General features: G+C 40.3%; 1 protein-coding gene across 1 annotated transcript in view; it reads left to right on the top strand.

Moving 5' to 3' along the window:
- The window catches only part of PDE11A (phosphodiesterase 11A), a 135,318-nt gene extending 118,222 nt beyond the window's left edge, over positions 1-17,096 (top strand). The window contains exons 18-20 of the mRNA XM_086465969.1: positions 515-585; positions 3,458-3,541; positions 16,935-17,096. Of these exons, the coding sequence (XP_086322095.1) occupies positions 515-585; positions 3,458-3,541; positions 16,935-17,096 (317 nt within the window). The remainder of the gene's footprint in view (positions 1-514; positions 586-3,457; positions 3,542-16,934) is intronic.
- Positions 17,097-22,739: the final 5,643 nt, after the last annotated feature.

Below are 22,739 nucleotides of genomic sequence, written 5' to 3'. Positions count from 1 at the left end.
AAAAAGTATAGCTTGGGAAAAAAAACCTTTATGATTTCTCATTAAATTAAGACAACAGAGGTTATTGGTTAATTGGGTTTCTTTGATAAGTGAAGTTGTTTATATAGGGCAACAGCCTGTAAATACACAGAGAGCTCTTGCACATTTTACAAAGTATTTTTACAGACATAATTGTGGATGCCAACAAGCTCTGATTTTCTGTTTGTTCTCAATACTTGAGGAAGTTGCATATAACTGCATTGAGTGCTACCTCGACATTGCAATGTAATTCCCCAGACAATTCCCTATCAAAAAGGGGTAAGCGTGCCTATCGGTGGTTATGGCTGTTTGTACCCCCTGTATGCCCAATCTTGAAAATTATACAAACGGGTGCCTGACATCTGTCACCTAAATGGGGCTTTTCACTTCTTCATAGTTAAGCACAGGCTGAAGGTATGGTCTGAGCATGAACTCATTACCCTAAAAATTATGTAGCAAGAACTCTAATCTTTATTACGATTTATGTTTTAGGCAGCTGAGCTGGTAACCAGTGAGTTCTTTGAACAAGGAGACAGAGAAAGATCTGAACTCAAACTCACCCCTTCTGTAAGTTTTTATCACTTCCAAAATTGTTACTAACTTGAATAGAGTAAGAAAATACCATTGGCTCGGTCAGAAAAACTAACTGTATTTTGCACGTAAAGGAAAACCTTGGAATAAATAAAAACTCTGTTGAATAAAGACATGCACTTAGAGCCATACATAAAAGCTCCCTAGTCAACTCAGTCACCTTTGCATTGAGCCCTTTTCCCCATCTTCTGTACCTATTCCCAAGGTTATTCTGTCAGTTAATTTTCTAAACAGGTACTGTTTTTAATAAACAATATTCAAGTAAAAAAATCACCAGCTACTTATGGAAATCAAAATTGTCAGATTTACATTATGCTGCAGCTGTCTATCTGTTATTTGATGTATCAAATGCTGAAAAGCACTTCTGTAGGTATACAACTAAATATAACACTGTCATAGATAGAATAATTGGTATGGAGTGGAATGTAGGCAGATAGGTATAAAGTGTCAAACAAGAACCAAGACAAAAATTCTATAAAGATTTTCAGTGAACAATTTGAAGAGAAAGCCTTATCCAGGTTAAATACCTTAAAATGTTGACAAGCTGTTATCTGGAGGCAACAGTAGAGGGGCAACAGAAAGTATTCTAAAGAATTTAACTTACAAGCCATTCACAAATATGTTTATGCTTTCAAAAATAAAGATGATTCCAGTGGCTCAGACTTGTTCTCACTTCAATAATACTTACACGTAAGCCTGTGGCGATGTAATGAAGTCAATAAAGTTAGAAATTTTGTAGTAAATAATGCTCAGATACAATAAATGGCTTTTCACTTTGATTACTGTCAGAGGTTGGGACTTCCATGGATTTCTTCCCTACAGTAGTTCTGTGTGTACATCTTCCCAGAAAAAAGCAGGAACTATAGTCCAGTAGAAGAGTAATCAGTCTGTCATGGTATTCACAATTGTGAGACCAAATCTAGGCCTCAATAACTGCAAGTACCATTCCATATAATATGGATGGATGTAAGTGCCTTTCCTGCCCTGTAGATAAAATTTGCGAAGTGTTCATGCTAATGAAGCATGATAGGAATTAAATTTATTTCAACACAGACATTAATGTTTCTGTCTTTAAGTAGCAATGAATACCAGTGCAAATGGCCCAGGTCCAGCAACCCTAAGAATTATTTTAGGGTGTGTTAAGACATCTACATTTTGGACATACTGTAGGCTTGGCAGAAGTGCCGAGAAAGACAAAAGCCAGAACTTTCTTCTGGACTCATGACTTCTGAAAAATCTGTATCCAACAGCCTAGACAGGTGAGAAAGAAGAATGTATTGCTATAAATATCATCAGTATTTCCTCCATCACAGGAGCCCTGTCAGTCTTCCTTTGGGATCTACAGTCTGCACCAAGGAATACAGTAATTTGTGGGGCACATGGAGGATGCTTTGAAGCCATACAGCTTGAAGGAAGATTTTCCTCTCTGTTCGGCCCTTTACAATTTCAAAAAATCCAGTAAAACAATGTATTAATTGTTTTATGTTGGAAGATAAGCCAGAAAATAATCACACAGTTCAACAGTTCTAACAGTTTATGACTAAGGGTCAAGATCATGTAGAGTTTTACCACATGAATGAGGAATTTTTAAAGATCAAATGCTGATGTATTTCATAACATATCGCTATAAAAAGCCACCTAGATAGGTATTGCTGCTAGCTAGATAAGAGAGTTGTTAGTCAGCAAGATAACATGAGACACTCTTACTTTAAAACTCAAGGATTTTTTTCTTGCATTGTGCTTATAACAATCTGAAAATGACAGGATTTTTCAAAATTATTTGAATAGGAAATAGAGAATTTTCCAAAGTCAAATCCAAGATTCTCATTTAAGATCACAGAGTCCTTGAATCTTACATCTTACCTCCTGTTCTTATTTAGATACACTGTGTGATATCTGTGTATGTCAGAAAGAGCAGGCTACAACTAGAACTCAACCAGACATTTAATGTAGTGTAATACGACTATTAGATAGATGAGGAAAGTAAGTTTTCTCAGGAGATGTCAGTCTTGAGGAGATGGGCCCAGAATAGGAACAGACTTTCCACATAAAAAGACAGAAATATTTCAAACTCGGCATATTCAGAGAGTTTTAAAAAAAAAAAAAAAAAAGGCATTCAGCAAATGGTGTGGATGGGCCACTAGACGGAGGATTAAAATCCTGTAGGTGGAAAACTGATGGACCCAAGTAATCTCAGGCAGAGCATGGAGAAAACAACTCAAGTTCAAACTCTGCAGAACTCAGTTTCTTCCATCTCCTTTCAATCGATAATTGAGCCTCTAAATGTCAGCTTCAGCCTCTATAATTTCCTCTCTGGGGAAGTACAGTGAGCAGTGAATTAGGCTGTTTCCAGAGGAACAAATTGATAACTGCTCCCAAACTGGATCTGTTGATTCCCCACCCTTTGGATTCACTCACCTGTCTGGTTCCGCAGAAAGGATCTGTAACTGGGAGGGAGGGAGGGAGCCCATCCAGGTCCGTCAGTGTTCATTTTGCTGAGCTGGAAAACCCTATGTGAGAAAAGGGAAATTTCTGCTCAAAGGTATCTACTTTACATTTCTACAGGAGGTTTCTTACCAGCTCAGCTCGAACTGTGGAGCATTTTTTTTGCATCATGGAATTAAAAAATTCAAATACATTCAGCCTACAAATTCAAAAAAGAATTGAAAATAGAGTTTTATTTTTCATGCCAGACAAAGCAGTAAGAAGACTGTTCCAAAGATTGATTACAGTTTACAAATTGTTCTGGTTGTGTGAATTTGATCATAGCTGCAAAGTGCTGGATGATGTGTCTGTAAAATACTCCAGTGTAATAAAGCATGACAGTTTTGTTCCCTTCTCAATTCAGGCCATTTTTGATCGGAACAGGAAAGATGAACTACCCAGGTTGCAGCTTGAGTGGATTGATAGCATCTGCATGCCATTGTATGAGGTAATTTTTACTTACTGCTTCTGTAGAGTCCAGAGAAGATTGTTCTTGCCTCTTTGAGGAAGAAGAGTTAGCTTACAGTGCAGCCTTGAAGGCTATTTGAACTCTTATCTTTCTTTGACTTTACCAAAAGTCTGTGCAGAAATCTTCGGATTCCCTGAAGGTGGTAATATCTGTAAACATAATTCCTCTCTAAGTTAAAAAAGCTGATAAGGCAACTGTTTATTTTGTTTGAAACAAACTGATTCTCATCATGGCAAGGTGTGGAGTGCTCTGCAGAGAGGTGCCAGAGGGACAGCCTCGTTAGGTGCTGCTGTCAAACCTGTGTGACCCAAAGGAAAGCTCAAAGCTGAGCCTTTGCACTCCCGTCTGGCTCCTTTCCAAACTGTTAAGGGGCACTTTAGGCCAAGTCTTTAAGGTCAGTGACAAATGATTTGTGGCTTAACCCGTGTGCTGTTTAACTTGGAGTTTACTCTTAATCATGCTTCTACACAGACTGTGTGGGTGCTCGGTATGAGGTGTAGAAGCTCTCAAGTACTACTAGATGACCAGAGTAATGCTTCTCTCTTTTTGGATTAAACCAGCTTCAGAATTTGACTTGTGTAACATAAGCTTCACCATTTTAACTTTTTCTGTTATCTGTATAGAAAGCAGAGCTACAGGAGCAGGATGATAAATGAAAAATAACACTATAGAAACTTAACCATCAATAACTGTGTCAGCCAGTCTTCCTCCTACTCACTGAAACCACAGAGACTGCCTTATGCCACTAAAGACTGCCAGTGATATCTGGGAAAACATGGGGATGATGCCTCACTAGGCATTTTGGGGACCTGCAACACATTCTCCCTGTTACCACTATGCCCTAAACTGCCTCACATCTCCAAGCAATGAGTGGGTCAGTGATGATACAAAGCCAAAAGCTGGGAAGCAGGGACCAGCTTCCATGTTAACATTAAACTGATGAACTTGTGTCTGAATGTAGCTTCCCTACACACAAACAAAAATGGATGGGCAGTTCCTTTTCATTTTATAGACCAGATACGTCACCAATAGCATCAAGGTGAGAAGGCTGATTGCTTCCCCTGCTCTCTATACTTTGCGGCATCTGAGGCTGCTGCTGTGGCAATAATGAAGTGACCACCCAGCCACAAAGGCAACTCCTGGTGTGACACGGACAACGTGCGCCTGTGTAAATGGTGAGGAGGGCCACTGCTTTGCCAGTAGATGCTGTCCCTTTCTTGGGTTCAGTCTTTGTTGTGATGAATTAAAACTAAGCCTACAGCTTTCAAACTATTAAGGCAAAGCAAGCACAGAACAAGAATATAAACCTATGGTTTTTAAAATACCCAGATCATTTCAGACAATATGGGGGGGCAGGGCTGACCTTGGGTAAAAACTCTTTAAAAATAATGTACCTTTCAATAGAATAGTTCACATTACACTAGAACACATATTATACCAGAATTCATGATTTGTAATAGCGTCTGTAATCCGAAGATGTACAGTGAAGCAGGAAGTGCTGATATGCAGCCCATCCTCTGCATGAGAAGACTACATCTGAGCACTAAAATCTCTGGTTAGTTAGCTCCATCTTAGCAGGAGATCTCTGGGGAATATATTCACATGTGATTTCCCTGCTTTGTGCTGTCTTTGCATCATGCTGTGCAGCTATTAGCCTGCTGCTCAACAACTTAAAAAAGAGACACCATCAAACCTGGAAGTCATTGCAGCACCAGCCTTAGGGGTAAACAGAAAACTTGATGTCATAGTATCACACTGCGGGAGGTTCTCTCTTCAATGTGGAGCCAAGTTCTAATTTTCATCTCCAGCTTAATCAAACCCCAGTACATGTATCACATCAGCAGTGTGTCCAGGCATTGTAAATCCTCTGTTTAGGGCTGGCTGAACACTACAACTACGGCCAAGTCCTATTTTTTTTTCCCTTTCCAAATACATGCTTTAAAATTCTAGTGGTTGTAACATGTTGTAGGGACTGCATGTGGGGAGAGAATGGGTTACATCATTACAAATACAACATAAAGAGGCGGAGTGGCAGCTGACAAATTAGTAAAGTCTTAGAAGTACTTATAGAGCTCACTGTGCTTATAAAAACCATATGTTTTAAATAAACATTTGATGCTCATGTTGATACCAAAATTAGAACATGAAACCATAGAGAACAAAAATCAAGGCTTTTGCATGTAATTTTTTTCCATGCTAGTGATTAGAGGTCCTGAATCCATGTGGGCAGATCCTAGCACCCAGAGCCCTGAAGGGAACTCTTGCAGCATGCATGCATCCATACCAATGCAGTTGCTACAGCAGGACCTAAGCTGTGCTCTGTATTATTTCACAGAATCACAGAATGTTATTTGATGTCCACCCAGTAGAGATGATCCCAGCAACCAGTGAATGCTGGCAACTCCCATTAAAGTCAGACAGGAGATCAGTAGAGACCCCTGAAATTTTCTTTGCTCAAAGTAGTTCCCGACAGTAGGCTATTCTTGGCAGCTGCAGATGTCTGAAGTACGCATTACAGGAGGAACTTCACAGCCCAAAATTCCAGAAGTGGTCTGACACCACCCCAGTGCCACTGACAGCATTATAACAAACCATATCTTCTCCACAGTCCAAGCTTATGAGCTAGGCTACATACCAGAGTGCCCATGAGGAATGTTTCATACTTAAAACAGTATATAAAATTTGCAGAGCATTTTAGAGAGTTATGACCTTCCTAGCCTTGTATTTTTTCTCAGTTTGAATTATTCTTTGGGACTTGATCAGTCTTCTGGGGAGATTTGGCTTTACCTACTCCTTATATATCTGCTCTGCTCTCTGCATTTCCTTAAGATAGCTCAAGACAACCCATGCTGAGGTGCAGTTCTTCTCCCAAGTAAAGGATAACGAAGTCTTCTTTATTGGAGGATGTGTATCACATTGTTCTGCTTACCTGGCTAGAACTATTTTCTGAGTTTGGCCCCTTTTTGTGAGAAGGTTTACAAGAGACAAGGAAATCATCAATATCTGTGCATCATCCTTTAGCAATGCCTGTTTGACTGCCCCTTGGAATGCCTGTCCAACCCAGAAGAAGGTCAGAGATACACAAAATGTGCTACATCATAAGCTAACGTTGAGCTTGAAGCTGAATATAGAGATATAATGATAACTGGGGATATAAAAACCCAAGTGTCTATCAGGGATTATGCACAGCTAGATTTCCCATATCCAAGTGTCTAAATCCAAAAACCTTTTTGTGTTTGCTCTGTAAGCCTGACTCTCCCTTGGTGCAAGGTAAGCTACAGCTCTGCTCCCTTGCTCTCCCCAACATCTGCTGCTCAATGTAGGAATCAAGCCACCTCCAATTTCAAAATACCTTAGTAGTTAAATCAGTTTCCTTCACACTGTGGATCAAAGGTTTGTGAAGATAAAAGCTTCCCAATTTTTTGTTCATTGCTTTTTATTACACTTGGGACATTATAATTTTATTGAATTTACTTTTTTGTTACTGCAGTGTTCACTGATCAGTGTTTTTATGTGACTGGAGTTTTTGCCTTGAGTAGCAGAACAGCCATCCATTTATTCTGAAGCTCTGATTTTTAGGGGCTTCAGTTACACTTTACTACATCACATTTGCTCTTTGTTCAAAAATGCCAGCAAGAAAAGCGTTCATCAGTAGTGGTGAGAAACAAGCTTATTAGAATAATAATTTATAAGGAAAAATGCATTTTTTGGAACTGTGGAGCATTTAAAAATCTATTAATGTGGCTTCACTATGAAGTAATCATCCCCTTTTTTGTTAGATTCTGTAAAGAGGAAGTACACGCAACTAAAGAAGAAAATGTAAGACTGAAAATAAAGCACTATGGCTACACTGACTGCCGCGGTCACCACACAGGGACAGTATTCTGTACCTATTTGGACATACATGTTTGTGTAACAGGAAACAGAATTTTGATCATTAAGACGAATTCCCTGTCTGACCCTCCGGTAGAGAGATGCTAAGAGTTTCAACATTAACAGATTTCTCTCCTGGACTGTGTGGTTTGTGTGTATGTAAAACAGGATCAGTCACAGATTTTTCCCAACTTGGATTAGATTTCTCTGTGGGGAGCAGACAGAGTGGGAGAGTGAAGATCTTATTCTTTTTAATCATTATTTTTCTCACAAACAACATCAAAGCTTCAGCGATTCACATCAAACAAAAGATGGTAACAGAAGCCCAGCTCTGTTCACAGCATTGTTAGGCAGAGACAGTAACACTATGAATAGCAGGGCCAAAGGCCGTGCACTCTGCTTCTGGGCAGATAAATACATAGTCAGGTAGTCAGTGACAATGACAGCAGCTATTTAAATTTAAGGGAGATGTCTTTGTGGAAGATAAAGAAGCTCACGGCTTTTACAACTTATGCGTGCCTGAGATTGCCCTGCTCACCTCTACCTTGGTGCTCCATTGAACTGCTCTGTTTTAGTGCTATTTTTAGTGCTATTCAAGATTTGCTTGGGTATTGAGGGCTTTAAACATATAATAGTATCTACAGAAGTGAATTTGCATTATGCCATCCAGGATTCTAGGGGGATCTGGGAAGAGTAGAAACATTTATGTTTAGCCTAGCAAGTACTTTAAAGGTTTTGAATGGAATGTGGAGGGACAGAGTCGTTCTTTATCACATTATTTGACATATTTAGAAAGAAATCTAATCACTGTTTACAACTCCAAGAGTTCTGATATGCCTGTCTTCCTACAGAAGATGTCTAGCCTTGTAATTAAATCTATGTTTAGAGTATGATGATGTAGCTGCAAAAGCATCCATTCTGCTTGTAAGCGTACATTAAAAACACAGGGTATTGTAAATGGTAAAGCCTCTACAAAGCATAGAAAAAATACATAGATATCTCCGACAACCATGGCTACCTTGTGCTTTAGCTTTTCCAGTTACTTTTCACTTTGACATAGTGCAGACACGGTGATTTTTTTCCAAAAGCGTACACTCTAGTTACAATTATAAGGCAGGAGATTAACCTTTTAACGTTCCTTTGCAGAGGAGGAGGAAAAGGTAGGCTTTAAGAATCATGCTTATCCTGTTAGGTCCTGATGCAGCCCTTCATCAGTTACCACTTTTATCCCTTTCCCTCATTCCTGCAATTACAATTTTGCATAAGGAAATACTGTACAAGAAATTCAGGGTTTGAACGACTCCTCTAGAAGTCCTGCTTGTCCAGAATGGACTGTATGGGATGTCTTAGTCCTTACTCAGGCAGGAGTCTCTGGATGCAGCCAAAACAATTACTCTTTCCTTCGGATGTTTCTGTCCTCTCTATACAGTCAGAACTGAAAAACTTTTAAGATTATTTAATGAGGAAGAGTTTATCTGAATGCACATTTTGGAAATGGCTTGCTGTACCCACCATTGCCCATACCTGGGATTGCTGGTACAAAAGTCAGAGTACTGCTGTTCTGTTTTAAGTTTGCAACTAGTCAGGGGGCAGGGATAGCACTAGGTAGTTAGCTGTTCACCATGAGTAATATATAGACATTCCCTGAAATACATTCACAAGTTGTTGAGCAGTGTTTTAACAAAAAAAAAAAAAAAAAAGGAATCAGGACTAAGCTATTGAGAAAAACGTGTTCATAGGAAGAATTTTGATCAGCTTTGGTAATTCTCATTGAAATCAGCTTTTCCTTTGTAGCACGTTGAGGGAAGAGGAGGGTAAATTTCAATAGATTCTAAAGAATACCGTAAAGATGCAGTCTTTTGGCAGGGCTTATTTCTGACATCTGATTTGGACAGAGTGAGAGATAATGCACCCGAGCTTCTTGGGACTGCCTGGCTGACAAGGATTAGTAAGGCAGATAGGCTCAGGATGCAGTATGTGATACACGATGGACTGAGGCTGCACAGACGTTGGCAGATCAAATTAGTCTCACTTTCTGTTGAAATCCAGGGGGTAATATTATCCAAGGAAGAGCAGGTGCAACATATTCTGCTGTGTTTGTAAGAAATTTGCTTCAGAGGAAACTTAATCAGGCAGAATGCCAGTACGGGGGGGAGTTCATAGCTAAGGATTACGTTAGGAATAAGAGTTTGTCCCAGAGAAAGGAAATTTTGGCACTGCAGAAGGATCTTTCTGTAGCCTCAAAATAGGAACTCAGCTATATTCAGCAATTTTGTTGCCTTGTTGCTTGTCTACTAATGATGAATCTAAACAAGGCCACCCAGAATGAATTCTCTTGAACTTTCAGAAGACTCAGGATACAATGACTGTATTACAACTTCCAGTAACGGAATAAGCATCAGCAGTCTGGTCTTCTTACCTCATGCCCTTAACCTAAGAGTCTGGGGTTTCTGTTGCTTTTGTTCTAATAGAGACAAAAGGTGAAGAGCTATACAAGAAATAAAAACCAGGAAAAGAAGAATACTTTTGTTAGCCATTCACTTCTAAATTGGTCACTATTTCACAGTGTAATACAATAAGGCATAGTTTTGGTGGTTTCAGAGCAAGGATTCTTCTGTCTATCACACCTTTTTACAATGGGCATAAAGATCCATATCCTCTTTTTTGTTTCCTGAGAGCAGAAAGGAATTAATTTTGCTTTTGTAAATTAACAGAACATTATTTTTGCTGGGATTTTTGTAGTTTGGTGATATTATTGGCAAAACATTTTGTTACTATCAACAATTTTAGGAATTTACAAGTTTTCCCAAATTGCTTAGAAGAGACAGCAGAAACAAACAAACAAGAGTTCCCTTCAAACAGGAGTACTTCCAAGTTACTTCTCAGATAGTCATCTTATGCCAAAAAGATCTCAACTGAAAGGGTAGGTCATCAAAGATACTTGGGAGAAGGTAGAAGAACCAACATTTGCCACTGACTTCAGTGAAGCTAAGCTTCACTTACAGGCCTTCAGCCTGATCTGTGAGAAAAAGTGAGTAATTCTCAATACTACAGTTGCTGTCTGTCTTAGAATTGTCTGCCCAATGTGTTGCAAAGGACATGCAGTCGTGTATGGAAATGTATATAAAGATCTGAGGAAGTAGATTGAAAGCTGGCAGATAAGGTAGAAGAGACAGCCAATAGAGGAAACTCAAATTGTACAGCAAGTCCGAAAGAAGATAAATGGATAATTTAACAGCCATTCAGTTTCAAGAAAGACAAAGCACAAACTACATTGCATCAGAAAAGGACTAGAAATGATGATGGATGAAACACTTCAAGTAACTGTTTAACACAACAGAATCACAGTTGCCTGCAGAATTCCCAGCTGAGGGCAAATTCAAAGAACTAAATAAGGATATGAGGCTGATATGGTTTGAAGAGTTTTTCAAAATCCATTTAATAGCAAGGCAGAAGACATTGATCAGCTGCTTGGTTAAAATTTTGAAAGGAGAAGAGTTAGAAACAGTCTGTCTCTTGCATGTTGTAGACATAGAATCAAAGCCATAAACAGCAGAACCAAATAAGTTGTTTATGAAATAATAACTCTTCCTCTTCTGAGTAGACCCTTGGTTTCATGAAATGATTATGAACAGATGAATCATCTGCAACTATAGCAACGCATCAGTTGAGCTACTACAGTAGGTAACCAGTCCTTCAGTATTACTCTTCCCTTTGGCAGCCCAGCATGCTTGATACTGGTCAGGGCACATTTGGCTACCAGGAGCTCTGTAGGTATTTTCCTCCCTGAAGTACCTGGCACATATTATCAGTGGCGAATCTTACTTTATAATCATCACTCTACAGTATGCATGTTTACTTACAAAGGAGTGCAGCATTATTCAAGCTAGTGTACCATCACCAGAAAGAAGCTTAACGCTAATTCATAGTGGAATAGCTGAACACTTGTGAACGTGTTGGATCCCTTTCCGGTCACAGCTGGCTTCCTTCCACACTGCTAACAGTTTCTATAGAGAAGCTACAAGAAACTCCTGTTTTCAATTAGGGAAGTTAGCGGTATATTCATTTAATCTAATTACATTTTTAGACATTAGGAAAAAAATCCCTGGCAGAAATGGAAAAGTAATGCACTGATGCATTATGTACTCGATCACCCAGACCCCTCCTCAGTAAGCTCTAGAAGGAATAAACAAAGTCTCTTTCAACTATGAGGTGATTGCAGTATTTTTTTTTTTCATTAACTCAGCCCTCTCCCAAATACAGTTTGTTTTTTCTGTAACATAATGATTAAATATGGCCCTGAATCAGTAGGGCAAATAATTGATTCATATACGCACAATAGAAATTAATCCCTATATCTTCTCTGTATCGCTTTATCTTCTGTGTTCTACCTGTAGAAGGTAGAATTTTAGCAGTCTTTTTGGTTTTAGTACAGAAATATTACTGGGTTTTCAAAACAACTTCCATCAAGTATTTGTATTATTAAGTTCAAATCTGTGGATGACTGCAGTACAGGTTCCTTTTTATCTGAACCAATCTGAAGTTCAAGGATTTTCAGATAGATGGCTCACCTTTGGCCTACGTATTCTCATGTGAAAGCCACTTCAGCAAAACTCAGGAGTCCAATTCAGCTTCGCTGTAACTGGTCACGACTCTCTTGACTTCAGCAATGCTTCATATGCTTACACCAGGTCTGGATTTATCCCTATGGCTTCTCGGTCACTAGTCCTCCCTTCCAACTCAGAAACTGCCTACATAATAAAAGTGATTCATTAGAAACTACTGGGTTCCAAAGTAGAGTGAACACTGAGACCTATAACTTTTTGATATGTGCTCAGTCATAAAAACAAATTTATATGGGCTTATTCCATAAACTCACTTTACAAATATTAGACCTACAACCATACTTACGTGAGCTGTAATCTTGTCAAAGCTCATAAGTTAAGCAAGGTCAGAACTGGTCAATATTTGGATAACAATCTCCAGGGTGAGGGGGAAAAAAGTATATACTCTGGAGGTCCTGCAGTGTTTGTAAGTTAGGGCATACTGTGCTTCTTTTTAAAAGAATTTGGTATTAACTTCAGAATACAAGAAAATAGTTTAGACTCTGTGCTGCATCTTGGCTGTTTCAACTAACATCCTTTCCCAGAGATGCAGATGATATAGCAAATAAAGTCCTCTCCCCCACTGCCCCCCCAACCCCGCTTCAGCCCAGGAGGCAGAGCTACCAACAGACTCCACTGTTACCCATCACACTCTCCCTGAAGGGATTTGATGATACTTCTACTATTTCTGCATTCTTTATGCTTTATCTGGCAAAATATACCTAAGAAATACATCTCTGTACCAAATAAAAACCACCCTCCCCTCCTTACCTTCTCCCATAAGTAACTTCCTCTGAGTATCTCGTGCTCTCCCCCTTTTGAGCTCTTCCCTCAGGCAGACCTGCCCCTCTCCCAGGTGCACACAATGTATGGCTGAAGTGCCTTTAACCTTTACTTGTACTGGAGGAGCTTATATGTAAGAGGAGCTATACCTTATGAAAGCTTGCTGTGGGCAGAGCAGTATATAGTCACAAACAACACCTCAATAAGGTGGTAAGAAATAGTCAGTGCTATACAGTAACTTTCTGAAAAACAGCTTCGTCCCACGTCGGAGGTAACACATGGGTGCGGAAGGGAACTGCACACCGATCTGGCTTTTCCCAACGCTGGAGCGCACAGCTGCCGGCATGGCTGCTCTGCCAGCGCCTAGCACTCTGCTGGTAAGAACAGCTTTTACAGTAAAGGGGATAAAGTGGGAAGGGTCACCAGTCCTGTAGGTATTGCTGTATAGCAAGGCAGCTGCATTGCAGCGCAAGGACTGCAAGCAGGCATTGAGGTCGCAGGCGGAGAGATGGGCACTCCCCCCGGCAGGGGTTCCCTCACCCCGGTGCATGGCTGGCTGCCCACCAGCTCACAGCCCGCTGCTGTGCCAAGGAGGGACAAGGGAAAAGGGCATTTCTGGAGCTATGAGTTTGTGGTGGTATCCCGTGTCGGACAGCTGTTGAAGACTAAGCCAGGAACAACTTGGCTGTTAAAAAGCTGGATACCAAATTTAGGCAGATCACTAGCAAAGCTGCTTGTAAGAGGCATGCATCAAGAACAGTGGCATGGCGGAGCAGTACATCAAGGGGTTCTCATGCAATAAAACAGAAAGTAAAAAGTGTAGCCAGGAGGTAGAAAACCCTGACTAGGCTACAGCCAAATAAACTTAAATAGCTTTGGGAATAAATTGGTGGTTTAATCCAGATCAGGAACAGGTGCTATGAATGTAATTCAGTAAATGGTTGAGAGCCTGCCAGAAGGGAGAGAAATGTGTTGCTTTTGAGATAATTTCCCAGAAGCTTCATAAAAGAAAATTGATTACTGGAGTTTAATAATTAAAACTGGGCCAGATATATAGTAATCAAATGAGTTTTTAATTACATCTCAAGCAGAAATAAAATCCGAGTTGTGTACTTTGTATCAGAAAAGTCCTACTGAAATGCTTTGGTAGCTGGAAAAAATAAAATAAAAGATAATTTCCATAGGAATTATAGTAGTTGGTTTAATTAAAAGACTAGATCAGAATGAAAGAGTCCCAAAGTGAAAGGATGCTAAATACAGAAGCAGTGGTTTAAACATCAAATCAATGTCTGAATAAAGACATGTTATAGCCCAAGTGCAAAATCTGCACTGTTGGGTATCCCTGATCTAAATTAATGTGTAACAAAATAAAGTTTCTTAACATTACACTATATATATTTTGTAAGTATTCCATGGAATTTATCGCTTGTGCTATGGTAAAAATGAATATCAAAGACATGGGTTTATTCTTTCTTAATCCTTTTAATTTATTTCATCAAAGTTAGTGTTATTAGTTAACCATTCTTCTTATTTACCTGGTAACCTCTATTGCACCTGGGTTATTAAGACCCTGTAATGTGCGCTTGAGCATACATTTCTAAGAAATATATGTATTTACTTCTGGATTTAAAATGTGTTTACAGCTCATAAGATGATACAGTGGTTACAGTAGAGCTGTGTAGGTGCTTCTTGAATCCTTTCCCAGTCCACTTGGGCTTCTGGTCCCTGCTGTAGTTGATGCAAAGCTAAGTGATCTAAGCAGCTCAAGCACTCACAGTCCTGCTGGCAGTGTACATGAGAGGGCTGCCTCCTACATATGCCTAGGCCTGGAGGGACAGGCACAGCAGTAGGTCATGCCCAGACCTCTGCATTTGCTCCCTGGCACCAGGATTGAAAACATCGTGGTCTTGTCGTCAGTCTTGGCCAAAAAAACAGTGCAGAGAGGATACAGACATAGCCGAGAGCTGCACAGCCACACTGAGACAGAGTCCGCTGTCCTAATGAGCTCCTTCTCTGTGTTGCCTGTAGCAGGTATAGGTTGCTGGTATAGCACTGGTGACAGGAGCAGCCTGTACTGCATTTTGTGGTTACAGATCCTGGGGCAATTGGGGTGTGAGTGCAGAATGCCGTCATTGTGCTTAGAGACATTTGAAATACACTGATTTTTAAACACTGATTTAAACACTTTTTTTTAAAAAAAAAAAATCTAAAGTGTATATTGGAAATATACTTCATGAAAACTTTTTCAAGAATTAAGAAATACTAGGAAGCCTAACTGCCAGTGGATGGATACTGGCTTTGCACAGAAAGGATCTGATAAATTGCCATCAAGAGTTGAATATCTAATGCGCTACTTCTAGACACCCAGTTGGTAGTGGTAATGCGGGTGCTAATGATAGCAGCAGTGAGCTTTTCGGCTATTTTCAGGTGTTTATAATGTATTGCTGTCCCTCTGTTTTGGACTCCATCAAATCAGCTTTGAGGAATACACCATGGTCTGAAATAAAGAGCTAAAAATGGGGAGCTCTGAGGCATAGCGATGGGAATGTTACAAATCCACATCCATTCTATCAAGTGAATGACCATCACCAGCGAACAATACTACATGTGGCAGAGGCAGCAGTAAACTGTCTCTTACCCCAGGCACAAGGTTGCAAAATTATCTGCCCAGTCTGTGCCATATTCTAAGAAAATAATTTCAAGCAGATTTGCTTTGAGTTCCACACAAATCAGCTTCTTACTCATGGTGTGATTTTTCAGAAGTGCTGAGCATTCATATTTCCTATTGAAGTCAACTGAAATTGCAAGTTTTCAGCACATCTTAAAATCAGGCCATTAACCCTTAATTATCATATAATAGCTCAATTAAAAATCTACCAAGACTTACTTCAGTAGCTAACCAAGCTCCCATGTCTTGCAGACTAGCTATAAAAAAAAGAAAAATCCCATTCTTTAGTGGTGTCTGGGCTCTGGGGACCATTTAAAGTGGCTGCTGTTAACCCTGCTATTTAAAGCAAATAATAAAAATTACCAACTGCAAAGGTACCTGCTTCCCCTTTCCTTTTTTTTTTTTTTTCCTTATCATTTTCTGTACTTTTAGAGACTTTTGCTGTCTTCTTTGTCTTTTTTTTTTATCTTGCACCAACCCTTTATTTCAAATGACAAGTACATAGTACTATCAGAGAAAGTATGATACGCAACTCTCAGCAAAACCCACTTCTTGCTAATCAGAAAAGCTGCAAAAGAATAATACTCCTCTGTCCTGAAAGGGCAAGTTATGTGACTGCTTGGGAGGTAACTGGGTCACCCTTTCTTCACATCCAGGTGCTGCTGTTAATGAGTCTCTGTCTCTCTTTAATGTAGGGACAAAACCAAGTGAAGCATTTGTGATCTTTCCACATAAGCAGTTGATGCTAAAGGGGAAGGTAAAATAAACTTCTAGCAAAGGTGTGCAGGAATTCTGTAATTTTGGCACCGATTGAAAGCCAGCTGAAACCAGATAAAAGATTCTTACTGGCTTTTGTGAGCTTTGGACTGGGTACATAGAAAAGAGGTGATTTCAGTGCAATCTGGAAAGAAAACCTTTTTTTGAGCACACAGAAATGGATTTTTTTTGCCAGCTTTAGAAAGCACAGTACTGTTGTGGTTTACTTGTCTATAGGAAATAAGGCCCTAACACTAAGGAGATCTGAAGGTTATTTCAGCTTTGCCTAACTTGGCATCCATCCAGCGGACCTCCTGCTCGTAGAGGCCAGCAACCAGATAGCCTCGGGCACTTAGGGTATGCCTGAAAAGAACTATCTTTAAGGATTACAGGAAAGCTAAAGTAGTTGAGTGGCAGCTCTGCCACCTCATGTGCCTTTTTTGACACTTTGGTGGCTTACTTAAAGCCTCAGGTAAAACAAGTAAGCTAAAGAGATCTCAATGGGAACAGTAAGCTTTACCTACACAGGAATTTACAGCTGGGGGCGAGGAGCGTGGGGGCATGGTGCAGATTAAACTCTTTTTACCCTGTTACTCCCTGAACTGTTCATCAAAGGAATGGAAATAATGTCAATATTTTTTCATCCTTTTTTTTTTTTTTTTTTTTTTTTTTTTTAATCTTCTTCTAGTGTCTAGTGAAGCTGAATGTGAAACTGAAGCCTATGCTGGACTCCGTGGCAGTAAATAGAGGTAAATGGGAGGAGCTGCACCAAAAAAGACTTCCTTCTCAGGCAGCATCCTTGTCCTCCTTTTCCTCTAGCTTTACCATGTCTCTCAAAGACATAAATTAAGCCTGCAAGTGTCAGTGTCGCTTTACGAGAAGAGCTGTCTGAAAGATTTTCATAAGCTTAGGCCCACCATTTTTTTAAGAAATGCTTTCACAGACATGCTTAATTGATTGGATATTATCTTGATGGCAGCATAGTTTGCTTTTTACTGGGAGGCTTAGTGGGACTGAAAGGAAGGCCTGCGGTGAGATTGCACTGCTATCTGGAGCGACACGGAAGACTTAGCACAAGAAGCATTCATTCAGCTCCACTACATTTCAACTGCTGCTGTAAAAATCTGTAAAGCTGACAACAGACTGAAATATAAGTACTTACAGCTTAATAAAATTAATAATACAGAGCAGAACTGGGATGCAAGCTGGTCAATTCATATGCAAGGAGCTGCAGGAAAACAGAGTAGTATGTAATTACATTGTTGTTTTGCATCTCTTCAGTACATGTTATGAATCAATTATGCCTGCTTTTGTGATGTTCCTTTCTCACTCTCCTCTCCTCTTTTATGCCTGAATGTTCTTAAAACCCTGCTTTGTATTCTAAAGAAGTATTTTTTTACAACAAAGCTTCTTAGTGATTGATCAGGGCCTTTAGAATTGCCTACCTTTGCTACATTTAAAAACAAACTTTATTATCTTTAAAAACCACCAACCTGTCCCTGCTTCACTGAGAAATTCATATTAACAGTGCAGTAATTTTCTCAGCAAGGGGAAGTTTGCATAAAGGCAAAATATTGCATGATAATTTTAGAGGTTTGGGTTTTTTTCTTTTAAAAAAATGCTCTTTTAACACATTCATTTTTTAAAAAAAACTACAGTCTCCCCTAAGAAAAAGATTAATGGGCTTTAATGAAAATAGAATACAAATAAAAAAGGAAATTTGTTGCCTTGTGCTTCAGGTTTATATTATGCTGAAAAGTGGACCACAGATAAGCCTTTCTAGTATAATTTCCAGTTGAAATTAATATTTTGAAATGGTGGAGAGGAAAAGCATCATCATACTGGACTGACTACCTCTTACTTCTTTTGCAGTTCTTTCAGTACAATTTGAGATGTTGTTATTGCAGCTAACACAGCACTAGTCAAGGCTCATATGTAGCTGTCTGTGGTAGAGGTGTCCATAAAAATCCAATCAAACACGATAGGTCACAAAACCAAATGTGTCTAGTTGTGTGTGATGACACTAGTATTGCCTGAAACTTGGGCTCTTTCCATTAGTGCAAAGATCACTAGTGTAGCAAAACTGTGATCTACGATTTGAGGGTGCTTTCTCTGCTGCATGACCAGACACAAGAGGAGTCATGTTGCAGTGCTCACGAGTTCCCATTCACAGGGAAAAAAAGCCTTTGTACTCCATGAAAAATGGGATTCTAAATATAGGGTTGTCTGGCAGCAGAAATTAAAGCTGAATTCAGCTTAGTTTTACACCTGTGCCAAACTCCATTTACTTCAGTGGAATTACCTTGAACTGGCACCAACTTAATGGAAATCAGAACCTGTCCCAGCTGACCAGATGCTGAAAAGAGCTTTCTTCCTTTCTAAGGAAAGTGAGTCGTTAGCGCCTCTGAAAAGCTGACTACATCTGTCTGACTATCAAACAGAAACAACACATCTGCTGATCATTTCTTTAAAGAAAAACCTACAACAAAACAAAAACCCTCTGTGCTACTAATCGTGTATAGGGGAATAGCTGGAAATTTCAGTACCATTGCAAGCCAACCTGTTAGTACGCAACTGAACCACATCGCTTTCTCTAGCAGAAAGAAGGAGGGAAGGAGCAGAAATGCAGACTGCACAGCAGTGAATACATGCACCAAATGGAAATGTTTCTGCTATTATTTTACCACTTCCTTCTTCTCTGGATAAAGACAGACACAGGATAGTGAGCAGCAAGCCATACAAAACTTACAACACTTACTTCATGGGAGAAAGAGAAACTAGGAGCAGACATAGTACTGCTGGCAGGTACACACAGCTTTCCTGAATGTTGGTATTGCTAAATATAACATAATTCATAGCGCATACCCTACAGCTTCCCCCAAGGTTGAGTCTCCCCTCATTTCCTCTCCTTTTTATTGGCTTCAGTGCGCTGTTGCCCATGGCAACACCCACCGGCAGGGATGGGGCTTCAGCACCACCACAACCTGACATACAGCTGAAGCTCTAACAATGTCAACCATCAATCAAGTGACTGTTTGTAATTGCCTCCATCTATTTCTCCTGTCTTTTGGTATCTTTGCTATTGTGGGTCAAAATTCAGAAACTGCTGACTAATGTTATGGTTCTGCTCCTCCATCACAAGGAAGAAAATGAGAGAGCATGGCTAGAGCTTTAGCAAATTGTTCTCAGGCAAAACGAAGCAACCCTACTGAAACCAGGGGGGCACAGTAGTGCATCTCAGAACAGCATTTTGTCTTTGAAAGTGATATAGCTCAATCTTAAACAAAACACCTTATACTAATTTTTTTTTTTTTTTCTAACACTTAGCTTAGGAGTCAGCAAGACTTGCATTTTTTGAGAGAAAAAGAAGATTCTTTGTGGAAACATGCAGTACAGTAAAGAAACATATTCCAAGCTTCTCATATTTTAAGATGGTGGAAAACATTTTTTTAGCTAGTGCTTACAAGCTTGATAGATAGAAATTGTGTCTGCTTTTCATTATTTCTGATAAGGAAACAGTTTCTCAGTACTTCAGTCAGTTTTGCCAAACTCTTCTGAGATGTGCACAGGAGGGATGACCATGTAGGTTATTAAATTGTCATTCTCTGTCTTTTACTCGTTTCCCTGCCCACTGCACAAGGAGAGATCAAACCCCATTGAGATCAGCCCCATTCTGCAAGTGCATATAAAACATAGGTCTGCAAGAGGCAATGACAAATTAGAGGGCATTTGGAGAAGAGGACGGAGAACCCACTGTTACCCAGGACAGTGCTAGTAAAGCGCTGCTTGGCCTTTCCCTGGAGATGCCCAACACATCTGGCCTGCCTCAGCAACAGACAAGTCATCACTTACTTGCCCCAGCTGTTAGTGGAAATTTGGACTTCAACAAGGGCTCTAGCATTTACAGTTCTAGTGCTAAAACATGGTGAGCATGTGGACCATCCACGGGGTCACAGGGGCTTCATTCTCACTCATAGGTGCTTCAGGCTGATCCAATGGCAATGCCTTTTTTCTAGGTGCCCTACTGACTAGTGCCTGAATTCGGTCAGGTTTCTTCTCATGAATTACAGGCCGTGAGGTCTCCCAGGAGGCAGCCAGCAGCCCTCCCTCTATCAGCAGAAAATGCTCAGAAGACCTGGGTCTTCATCCGCATCCTCAAAGACAGTTCAGGCCACACAGTAATTCCACTCAGGATTCCCAGCTGTGAGACCACTTACCAAATTCAACCTTTCGTCACCAAAAAAAAGAAACAGACCGAAATGCCCTAGCATTGCACAGGGTAATCGGGAAGGAGCCTGACACTCAAATCTTACTTGATTTGGAGCACGCTTTTGACCTGCAGGTGCACCTTCCTCACCAGCCTGTGGGGAGTCACAAGGGTGAGCTTGTCTCCTGCCGAAACCCCTTACACGTGCCCAGCAAGGAGACAGGATGCCTGCTGGGCACAGCCTCCATTTCTGCTGCACTCCTGGGAGGTGCACAGAGCAGACAGGTGTTGGTGGAACAGCTCAGGAGGGGCTCCTATGTACATCCTCCCAGATTAAAGTGCTCCCCTGCAACATGACACTGTGACCCCATCAGAAAACCAAACACTGTTCAAGGCAAGAAGCACCTGGGGTAGAGGCTCTCCTGTGGTCCAGACAGAAAGGGTTTCCCACCTCCCAAGAACGAGACATCCAAGAGGTGTCTTTGGCCATAATTTGAGTAGTAAAATGGGACAATTTCCCCTAAAAGTGCCCCATCATTTTGCCTTTCTCCCAGCCTGGGACCTACAGCCAAAACAGAACAGCTTCATGACGTGATCGGGATGTGAGCATCTGCTTCTGCCAGGGTGCAGCTTTGCTCATGCTCCAGAGCTGAATCACAAGGCTAGGCAGCAGTAGCTCGCAGGAGTTCAAACGGGATGGCTCATGTGGCAATGGGTCACTGAGCTCCCCACGTGGCTCTGTCACAGCCTGCCCCTGCCATTTGCAGGGCCAGGGATGTTGCTGAGAATGTCGTTGGTAAGTTCTGTGCCCTGAAGAAAACAACCGTAGGCGAGTGTGTTCCATTTTAGCTCAGGTACTCCTTCAGATGGTGTCCTTGGTACAGCAGCTGCAGTTTTCTGGACTGGTGACCTTGCTAATTGCTCCTTCGTAGAGCGCACTGCAATCTCATAACGTGCCTGTAGTTATCAACAAAGCCAATATTAGTACTCACAAACTATTTTGAAAACTGCAACCAGCAGTGCCTAATGTAATTTGTAATATTTAGACGAAGTAATCCTAGTAGAAAAATAGGGTGTTTCAGTCTACAGGCCAAATACTTACTTTCCCTTCATAAAATTTAAGCAGTTTTAGTTATTGATAGATTGTTTATGTGTTGAGCGACATTTTAGAACAGGTTTATTTCAAGGTTATGTAAAACATATTAACACTTCCAATGCTTAGAGCATTCTGGGCAAGAAAATGTAGAGCAAGACATTTTTTAATTTGCTTTATCAAAGAAACGAAAGATTTTAAAGAGTAAAATCATGTGAATGGTGTCTAACAATGAAATGGGAGGTATAAATCAGCTAAAATGAGAGACCCCAGAGATTTCCATCACTTGACTGTACCAGTATTGGAACACATACTGTATATTGCTTGTTACCTTTTCTTTCTTGGATTACTTTGTATTTAATTACTAATTCACAAGCATGTTGGACACTGCATCTTACAGTTGTGAGGAACACCATTATAAGCTTTGAACCTTTGCCTATTGGAAACAACTGACATGCACAGAAATACTGTGTGTATGTTTAATGCAAGTGAATCCCACATACTTTCCAAATGTTTAAAACCTCTGCATCTGTTTCCTTTTTGCGTTTTAAGACCCTTACCCACATTGTTTTGCTTCAGTAGCTCAAACAATGCTGATTTGGCTTTTTAAAGCATGTTTTTGAAGTTAAGAACTTGGTTTTATTGGTCTCTAAAAAAAAATAAATAGTTTTAATGGTTTGCTGTGATTTTTTTATTTTCTTCTTTGAAACTACCTTGTTGGGATGAATCAGAGCTGTATCTGTTGATGACTGAAGCATGCATATAGAAGTGCAGGGAAAACACACATGACAGAGTGGCTCAGATACAGTTTTTGAAACAGTGACCTTGCAGCGCTCACTGGTTACACTTGGCATTGGTGTGGAGTGACCAGAAACGGACTGTGGCTGGTGACTAACAGTGCTACTTAGGTGCACAGAACTTACCCCAATTATACAGTCTGTCATACTGGATGTGTCATTGTTCAGTAAAAATACCATGGGGGTGGGGGGGAAATATCCTCCAGAGAACAGACAGATTGTTGAATTAGTTTCAGAAAAGTTTGAGATAAGTTTCTGCTACTTTTTTAAAGCTGCAGGAAAGCCGGCAGATTGCGCCAGGGTACAAACATCCTTCCCTCAGCCGTGAAGGGGCCGTTCTGTGTTCCAAAAGCCCAGGACAGCAGCAAGATACTCGCTGGCCTGCGTCTCCAGGCT

Source organism: Leptosomus discolor, chromosome 5 (assembly GCF_034619465.1).
Source record: "Leptosomus discolor isolate bLepDis1 chromosome 5, bLepDis1.hap2, whole genome shotgun sequence".
NCBI classification, from domain to species: Eukaryota; Metazoa; Chordata; class Aves; order Leptosomiformes; family Leptosomidae; genus Leptosomus; species Leptosomus discolor.
This window is presented reverse-complemented; position numbering and strand designations above follow the sequence as displayed.